The sequence below is a fragment of the Mus pahari genome, chromosome 17, assembly GCF_900095145.1.
Source record: "Mus pahari chromosome 17, PAHARI_EIJ_v1.1, whole genome shotgun sequence".
Taxonomy (NCBI): Eukaryota; Metazoa; Chordata; class Mammalia; order Rodentia; family Muridae; genus Mus; species Mus pahari.
This window is the reverse complement of record NC_034606.1, coordinates 25,413,582-25,423,371: the sequence shown is the minus strand read 5'-3', so window position 1 is coordinate 25,423,371 and position 9,790 is coordinate 25,413,582. Positions and strand designations below refer to the sequence as shown.

General features: G+C 43.5%; 1 protein-coding gene across 3 annotated transcripts in view; it reads right to left on the bottom strand.

The window, feature by feature from the left end:
• Nsmce2 (NSE2 (MMS21) homolog, SMC5-SMC6 complex SUMO ligase) overlaps positions 1–9,790 on the bottom strand; it is a 237,645-nt gene that overhangs the window by 5,824 nt on the left and 222,031 nt on the right. For 2 of the 3 annotated variants that reach the window (XM_021217016.1, XM_029548023.1), the window contains 2 exons: positions 4,644–4,744; positions 4,187–4,293 (listed from right to left, as the gene is read on the bottom strand). In XM_021217016.1, coding sequence (XP_021072675.1) covers positions 4,187–4,293; positions 4,644–4,744 — 208 coding nt within the window. Of the gene's footprint in view, positions 1–3,075; positions 3,260–4,186; positions 4,294–4,643; positions 4,745–9,790 lie in introns of those variants that run through there. The other variant, XM_029548024.1, reaches the window with a different exon arrangement.

The following is a 9,790-nucleotide window of genomic DNA, read 5'->3' as shown; positions in this document are numbered from 1 at the left end:
AGGAGATATATATATATATATATATATATATATATATATATATATATATATATATATTTAACCACCGCCTGGCCCTTTAGAGCCTATCTTATTCAAGTTTCAGATGTACCAGTGAGAAAACTATCCCCGTCAGTTTACAGAGCAGGAAAGTGATGAAATAAACGACAGTCACCGCCTCTGATGGATCTCTAGCCTATTTACTGCTCTACTATCTAAGGTGTCATTCTACTTTCCTCCACAAACAGTAACCAACACCAGACCTACAGCCCTCCAGGGGAAAGCTGGTCTGATGGGGGTGGGGTTGGGGATGGGGTACTGGGAGGGAGGCTCTAGTCAAGGAGTCAGTTTCTGATGAGTGTGGAGGGGCACGCTTTTACTCCAAGCAGGGGCAGGTGAATCTCTGTGAATTTAAGTCCAGCCTGGACTACACAGTAAGTTCTAGGATAGTCAGGGTTCCACAGGGAGACTGTCTCAAAAACAAATGAACTAAAATACCCAGTTAAAACCTATTTTGTTATTTTTTTATTTGTCTGAGTTTTTTGCCGGCCGTATGCCTGCTGTGTCATACGCACAGTGGGATGGCAGCCAGAAGAGGATGCTGGATCCCCTACGGCTGGCATTTAAGATGGGTGCTGAGGACTGACCTCGGGCCCTCTGGAGAGCAGCGAGTCTCTCTACTGCCCACACGCACCCACGGCGCACCAGACTCCACTACAGCCTTCCCTTTCCACACGCACTGAGTGTGCCTGCACTGGGACTGCCCATCACACCACACAGCGCCAGGGAAAGGCCTCCACTTATGAGACAACTGTGCCGTATAAATGCCTGTGCACATGTTTCCTACTCTCATGGAAACATGATGGTAGAAAAGACAGTATTTTCCTCCTATCACCCCATTGTATCTTTGCATTGTAATATAGTAGAATGTTTGATTTTAGAAAAGTCAGTGACTTTAGGTTTCATAAGAAAAAATTGTAAAATGAATTTTAGCTTGGGGTTAGGATAAAATTCCCAACAGTTTCTAATATGGCTGTAAAGATAGTCTGCCCTTTTGGTACTATGTATTTATGGTGTTCTTGGCATTGACAATTAGAAAATCAAAACTTTCAATCAACTTTGAAGGTACTTTATCTTGCAGTATCAAATATTCAGCTGATATTTAATTCTTTATATAAAATTAAGCATATTGGGCTGGTGAGATGGCTCAGCAGGTAAGAGCACTGACTGTTCTTCCGAAGGTCCTGAGTTCAAATCCCAGCAACCACATGGTGGCTCACAACCATCCATAATGAGATCTGACGCCCTCTTCTGGTGCATCTGAAGTTAGCTAAAGTGTACTTATGTACAATAACAAATAAATCTTTTTAAAAAAATAAGTATATCCACTCATTAGTATGTAAATTTGCCTTCATCTTTTGTTTTGTTTTGTTTTGGAGACAGGGTTTCTCTGTGTAGCTCTGGCTGTCCTGGAACTCACTCTGTAGACTCAGAAATCCGCCTGCCTCTGCCTCCTGAGTGTTCAGATTAAATCCCAAGTGCTGGGATTAAAGGCGTGCGCCACTACCACCCAGCTTGCCTTCATCTTTAATAAATAGTAAAATATAAATGTTGAAGAACTGTCTTTGAATAAATTTATTTATAATTTAGTATTAGTAAACAATTTATATACCTATTTTATATAGCTGTATACTTGGGGCTGTCTATAAAATGTCTTAGGTGAGGGAGCTGGGGGAGGGCACAGTGGTTAAAGCATCTGCCCTGCAAATGAAGCCTAGAGTCAGAGCCTTGGAGCCCGTGGTGCAGCAGCTCTAATGCCAGACTTAGGAGGTAGAGCAGGGATCTCCAGGGGGGGGAGGGGAGGGAGGAAGGAGGGGGTACACTGCCTAGTGAGACCAGCCATATCTGCGTATCTGCGAGCTTGGGCTTTGCAAGACCTTACGTCTAATCAAGGAAGATCCTGATATCAACACTGGGTCTCTACATGTATGCTTACCATACCACCTTCACATGTGCACCCATACATATGGACACACATATACACACATGCAAACACATCACATACACATACACACACACACATGGAAAGAAGAAAAGGGGGGTGGGGAATTTGACCTAGTAAAAAGAGGTTACAACGGAAACTTCAAGAGGCCTGGCTCTCGAAGCCCTCTTCACCATTCCCCTACACCATTCCCTCGTATGTTCCTTTCTTTCTTTTCTTTCTTTCTTTTTTTTTTTTTTNTTTTTTGGGTTTTTCGAGTCAGGGTTTTTCTGTATAGCCCTGGCTGTCCTGGAACTCACTTTGTAGACCAGGCTGGCCTCGAACTCAGAAATCTGCCTGCCTCTGCCTCCCAAGTGCTGGGATTAAAGGCGTGCGCCACCACTGCCCGGCTGTTCCTTTATTTCTTAAGGCCTGATAACAAGGTCATCTTTGTAAAGCCTTCTTGCTCTCAGACTTAGTGGTTATTATTAGTCTATGAACATTTTCAGGTGTCTGCCCCCCATGTTTGGAAGCATGACAGGGAGAAAAGAGAAGGCTTCCTTAGATGACAAGTGTCACTTAAACGCTTGCAAGTATTGTGTGACTTGAGAAGGGCCATCTAAGTGTGGGAACACCAAGCACCGCCCCTGGGGCTGCTGGTAGAAAACTGAAACAAGCTTTGTATTAGTCCCTGCCCTTTCTACCCCCAACTTAGGAGAGTATTACACACTGTCAGAAAGAGGAGCTGCCAAAGACAGCGAACTAGCAAGCACTCTTAGGAATTATGTTGACCCTTTCTGGTTTGTCAGAGAAGGAACACAGGGAAAAAATTAGTAGAGAAGGAAGGCTTAGAAATCCAGAAACAAAACGATGCTTGTTGGTAAAATGTCAAGGTCATTAGGGAAATACAGTATTTGGACTCTAAGGCGGAAATGCAAAACATAGAAATGAACTAATGGTTTATATTTGTAGCCTAACGGCTGCAAACCCATTTGTCTTCTAGAGTAAATACTGAAAGTTACTTGACTGAATGGCCAAAGAGCTATCCATCTCTAGTCCTCAGTTGCTAGCTCTCAGCCCACACCCACATGGGGAGGGGAATTCCAGTTCTTGGTGTGGGTGATGCAGAAGCAAAGCACACATCAAAGGGGCTGCTATCGGAGCCTGAGAACGGTCACACCTGCCATTCCATTCCTGCGATAAGAGCTCAGGAGATGCCAAACCCAGTCAGCTTCAGTGTGGCCCACTGAGGACTCTCGTCACAGGCACAGAGCCATGGTCCTGGGGTTGGGAGGTAGGGAGAGAAGGGACGGAAGATTCGGAGTTAAAAACATTCTCATTGGTGAGTTAGCCATGGATTAATTGAAGCTGTTCGGGGAGTCATTTGCATGATTAAATGAAAGCATTTCTTTGGTAATGCAGTCTTCCTCAGCAAGACCACTGGATATGAATTCTTGTCTTGAATGTTTATTTTAAAACCAAAGCACTATTGCAGAAAGCAAAGAATAAGGTAAATTTCCTCTTGGTTAAGTAGACACTGAAAAAGGGGAGTATCTCAGCTTTGTTGATCTCAGCTACTCTGGTTTGTTGGTGTGTGTGTGTGTGTGTGTGTGTGTGAGAGAGAGAGAGAGAGAGAGAGAGAGAGAGAGAGAGAGAGAGAGAGAGAGAGAGTGTGTGAGNGAGAGTCAGTCTCATGTGTGTGTGTGTGTGTGTTTCTGAGAGAGAAAGAGAGAGAGAGAGACAGTCTCATGTAGCCCAGCCCAGCCCAGGCTATCCTCAAGTTCTCAGTGTGGCTGAGGATGGCCTCTCCTTTCACATCCTCCTGTCTTTGCCTCACTACTGGGATGACAGGCGCATGTGTCCAGGTCTAATTTGTGTGCTTCTTTGAATTGAAAGCAAGACTTCCTGTGTGCCAGGTAATCTCTCTACAAACTGAGCTAGCCCCCAGCTAGCTAACTTGTAAACAGCACCCAGAGTTCTCTAGAGTCCTGTAACCCAATACTCCAGTCCCACCCGCTCTCTTCCTTCTGTGTTGATGGTGTAGCTGGAGCGCCTTTAGTGTCTTCTGCACACTGTTCTTCCCGGATGGCAAGTTTCCTGTTGACAGTCTGGGCAGAGCCATAACTGGAGGGGGGGGGTCTGGGCAGCTTTCTCTGGCATGTACTGAGGACCACCAGGGTGCCCTGCTCCCCCACAGCACCCACTTACCAGGCCTTCTTCTTCCTCTTATGCTTGGATTCGATCATGCGAACAATGGCTTCCTCTTCGTATGTATGGCCACACATTTTATTTTTCACTGGCTTCTTCATTTCCAGCTATGATTAAGGAAGACATTAGGTGTTCAGGAATAATGACCACCTACTTCTTAGTACCCACAGAAGCTAACTTCTCATCTTCATGGCTTTAAGTATCAGCTTGCAATCAGAAAATCCAGGGCTACAGGGGCTGTAACTTTACTTGGTCTCTGGGCTATAACTTTTCCCCAGGTCCTAAAGTATATGGTTAAATGAAAGTGCTTGTTAGCCACAAACCTCCCAAGTTTGAACTCATCACTTTTCTTTGCTTCCTCCCTCCCAGTGGGATATCAGAAAGCAAACAGGAACCCTTCTGCCCCTGTGAAACCAGTCTAACTCCATTTTCTTTGAGGGGAAAGATGAAGCCATACCTGTGTTATGGGGCAGATGAAATTGGTTTGGCTTTGGGTCACAATCATATCTTCGTCAACTCCTTCTGTCCCCTCATTCTCTCTGTCTGCATGAATACCATCTGCAAGGAGAAAGGGGGCTCATGAGCTTCCTTGGCTCAGCAGCATGCCAGGGCAAGGAAGAAAGGGCAGGAAGTTCCTCAGGACCTATTTGGCCTCAGTCCCTGCCCTAGGCACTTGGATGGATGGAGGTCAACTCTTCTGTTTTTAGCAGAATCCCAAGTGGTTCCCAGTTCTGTCCACTTTTGATAAGGAATGCGAGGACCAGGGCAGTAAAATAAGACTTTGCAAAGTTCAGATAATGAATCCGTAAGGGGATACTGCTTGGTAACAGATGACATGGCCAGAGGAGTCAGAGGACCTGGTCTCTCCTGTGTTCAGTCACAGGCTTTGGGCTAGCAAGGGGCCCTGCTTCAGAACTTTGGTACAAAGTCAAATGGAGAAAACAAGCAAGCAAACAAACAAGGCAACATGGCTCCTGCCTCAAGACACAATCTGGAGACAGGACCTTCTTGTGGGCACTTCAGAAACAGTCACTATGGGGTGTATGATTTGAACTTCATTGAGATCTTAGGCATTACTGAGGACTCCAGGAACTGTTTAAAAATATGGGTTGTATGTACCAGTATTTACCATAGTAGATATTAAGACTGAAGATTTAAAAAACATTTATTGCTATGTTTAAAGATAATAGCAACACTCCCATTGCATGTTAATATAAATATTTATTTATTTATTTATTTATTTATTTATTTAAATAAATGTACACTGGCATTTTGTCTGTATGTACGTTAGGGTGAGGGTGTCAAAAGCCCTGGAATTGCAGTTACAGACAGTTGTAAGCTGCTGGGAGTTGAACCCAGGTCTTCTGAAATAGCAGCCAGTGGTCGTAACCACTGATCCACCTCCCCCTACATTTTTTTTTTTTTTTAAAGACAGAGTTTCTCTGTGTAACAGCCCTGGCTGTCCTGGAACTCACTTTGTAGACCAGGCTAGCACTGAACTCACAAAGATCCCTCTACCTCTGCTCCCAAGTGCTAAAATTAAAGGTGTGAGCCACAACACCCAGTTCATGTAAATAAAAATTTTAAAATTTAAAAGTAATTATATTTCCCAGAACAAACCAGAGAATGGCATTGTTTTTTTGTTTTTTGTTTTTGTTTTTTGTTTTTGTTTTTTTTTTGTTTTTTTTTTTTTGATTTGTAAATATCTTAAATGTTTGGTTTCATAGAAGGCAGCTTCTAGAGACAGCTAGAGTTCAGTATCTTTCTGGCATCTAACTCTTCGAAATACCATGCTGGGGAGTCTCAAGGAGCTGATGTGAAAAGGCATGACATCACATTGCTGCTCTGAAGAGAGCTGACCTGGGGGCACCTCAGCTCCTAGCCTGCAGGAGAATGATGCACAGTGAGTGTGAGGCTGTGAACACAGAGCCAGCTGCTTCCCCTCACTGTGTTCACCCGTCCTTTACTGAGGAAAACAGGGGATAAGTGAGCTCCTTTCTGAAGTCAGGCTACAGGCTTGAGTCTCCCTAAGCTGTAAGTCTGAAATCTGTAATACACCAAAACTTACAACATTTTGCAAACCAACATGACATCAGACACAGACAACGACACTATGTGACTTTGCTTCATGGATACAATTAAAATACTATATGACATCAGAGTCTGTTTTAGCTCAGGTGGTTATTTTCTGGTGAGGACGTTCATCTATTTAAAATACTGTATAAAGTTGTCGTCTTCAGACTTTGTGTAGAAACTGTATGGGATATAGTTAAACTTTCTGCTTGGCTTGTATCCTAGCCTCAGGTTATCTCACTATGTATATGCAAATGTTTAAAAATCACAAACCAGAAACACTGTGGTCCCAAGCATCTCAGGTAAGGGATCTTTAGTCTACACTTGTCAACTGTCTGTCAATGGCTTATTCTTTCCCCCTTTTCTCTGCCTTTTTTCTTTCTACTCTTCTTTCTTTCATGTTGGTAGAATAATATAGACCTAAAACTGTTTTCTTGTTAAGGTGTGGGAGAAAAGCCTTTGACAGTCAAGACAGAAACTCCAGCAGGGTCAGAGGGGTTTGTAAACTTTTGTGTTACAGAACTACTTTGAGCGTCCCTTTAGGCCAGGTGGAGTGTCTGTCTGTCTGTCTGTCTGTCCTACTAAGGTAGGACAAGGGCATGGAATTTTTGTTCACGGCCATCTGGTTGGAGGCCAGAGATTCTTCCCCAACTGCTCTTTTAGAGGGGTCCCCTTTCTTTATTGGACCCCTTTATTTGTATGGTAATTTCATGTCCCTAAACCAGTGATCACTCCATCAGGTGAGGATAAAGATGCTGGACTCCCAAGCAGAACTCTGGAAACCATACACATCAGGGCAGTGTCTATGATCTTAGCCCTTTTCAAGGATGTAGAAAAGCATCATAGATGCTGGAAACCATTTACAGATGTGCATGTCTATCTCAGAACTGGAAGTCTGAGTATCAACACAACGACTTCAAAGTTTCTGATTTCAGATGGAGTAGGGATGCTTGATCGCATTTGTCTGTCCACGTGCTCCCAAATCCCAAACTGGTGGTGCTTCCTCTGGTCTAAGGCACTACAGAGCAGCAGCGTTTAATCCTTTATTCTAAGCAAGTTAGCTGTCAACTTAAAATCAATTCATGTTAAAGACCTACAAATTATATTATTTGCTTATCCTTAGTAACTGTTTATTTAGTAATTAACAATATTTCATTTGGAATCAATATACAGGCTGGATCTATTATTTAATTTAATAAATTATGCAAAGATTACTGCTTAGACACTAACAGCTAGTGACAGTTATTTGCAGCCACTCTATTTTCAAAGCAAAATTGCAAAAAGTTCAAAACACCTGTCAGCAATAAAATGGTGCTTAGTATGTAACAGTCTGCACATGTTTGGTACATGTTTGTTTAGTAGGATACTGGGGTGGGCCTTCTGCAAACAGTGCTCACACCTATGATGGTCTACATGTTTTCTGAGCCCTGGGCTTGGCATTCACTGTACGAGAGACTCCTTTATCAAATATCGACTCAGGAAAGCGGGCAGATAATGTAGAAAGGTACAGGGGAGGTGGGGAGCCCCGCTGCTGCCTCTGGGACCCTCTTTGCAAAGCCTCCTCCTGTGGGCTGGTGACTCCTCTGCCTGATTTCGTGTCTGATAGTCAAAATAAAGTAGCTCCTTGTAAATTTCTTACAGAGTTTATTCTGAACCAATGGCAGATCTCTGACTATAAATATTACAGTGGGATTCACCGGAAAATCTGTTAGACGTATTAACAGAGTTCAGCCCACGTGAAAGACTGTGGGTTTGTTGGTTTTTTTCTATTTTTAAATTTCAAAAGGTGGAGGAAGCAAGAAAGCACAACTCAGATGCAATGCCAACCGCTAGGGAGGCCGAGCGGGGAACTAAGAGATAGCAGAGGTCACGAACAGGGAGGTAACAAGAGAGGGGTGAATGCCAGCCCTGAGTAATAGCCACAGACCGAGAGAGTCTAAAAGAGGAAAGATTGCAATAGCGACACTTCTCTAAAGAGAGCATTTCCTCACCCTCCACCTGTATTTATAGAAAGTGACATTAATGCTGGGATTCAACAAGGTGCTCACGAAAGGTCGCATCTGGCAATAAATATCACTTCTGGTGGTTTACCTGATCTCGAGGCTAGAACTGCATGGCACGTGTGGTAAAAGGCAGGCGGGAGAGAGGCACAGATCTGCCAGAACCACAGACATTTGGAGAGTGGGGTTAGCTGATGCCCAAAGTCTTACTTATCCCAGAACATCAAGAGCCAGACAAAGTGTAGCTTGTGCTTAAAACTGTCCAGGGTGCTCACAGGGTGCATGTCATTCCATGTTCTGCCGACGCATCCTCTGAGCACTGCGAACAGTGGGCTGCTTCTAGAGTGCTCCATTGCCAGGTGTCTCATTAATACTAATAATAGCTCGCTTACTGAAGACTGCTCCCGTGACTTGAGATTATTTCATTTAGTACTCACATAATACCCACGATGGACTATAGTGTTATGTCTAGTATACAGACAAGAGTAAGTCTCAAGCCCCATGATATTTCAAAGGCAACTGGAGAAACTAGACCTTTAATAAAGGAGCAGCTGGATTAAGCCAATGTAACCTTTATTAAAGAATCGCAAAATAGTCCTGATTTTGCATATATAAGCAAGCAAATTAGATGTCATATTTTTCCACATTCCTGGGTTCTGCATACATGAATTAAATCAGGCATAGAGATGAAGAGTGTTTAGAGAAGCAACTGTGCCTGTACTGAACATGCACAGAACTTTTCTTCTTGTTACTGGTCCCTAAGTAGTGCAGTGCCTCTTTTTTTTTTTTTGTTTTTTTTTTTTTTTTTTTTTTTTTTTCAAGACAGGGTTTCTCTGTGTAGCCCTGGTTGTCCTGGAACTCACTCTGTAGACCAGGCTGGCCTCAAACTCAGAAATCCACCTGCCTCTACAGTGCCTCTTAGTAGAGCATTTACACCACATTGGGTATGGTGAATAAACCCAGAGATGACTTAAAGACTCTAAGAGGGTGTGTGTTCTCTGCAACCACTTGCCATTGTGTCTATGGTACTCGAACATTTGTGAAATTTGATATCTCAGGCATCTCAGAGATAACCCCTCACAGATACTGAAGGATAGCTAGACAGACATATATACACTGTGTCGTTAGAAGCATATGTTAGCTGTTAACATCTAACCAATGGGCAGGCCTCAGAACCCCTACCCTGTATCTAGATGCCTGGGCTCAGGAAGCAAGCACCATGTGTGTTGAGGAGGAAAGCCTACCAAAAACTAAGATTACAGTGGAGGGATGTAGTACAGGGTAGGAGTTAGGTCATCAAATATGGTTGCTTAATTGATGTCTCCCCTACCCTCACCTCTAAGACAGGATCTTATGTACTGGAGGATGGTCTCAAATTTACTATGTAGCTAAGGATGTCCCTGAACTTTTGACTTATTGCCTCTACCTTTTTTTTGTTGTTGTTTTTCGAGACAGGGTTTCTCTGTATAGCCCTGGCTGTCCTGGAACTCACTTTGTAGACCAGGCTGGCCTCGAACTCAGAAATCTGCCT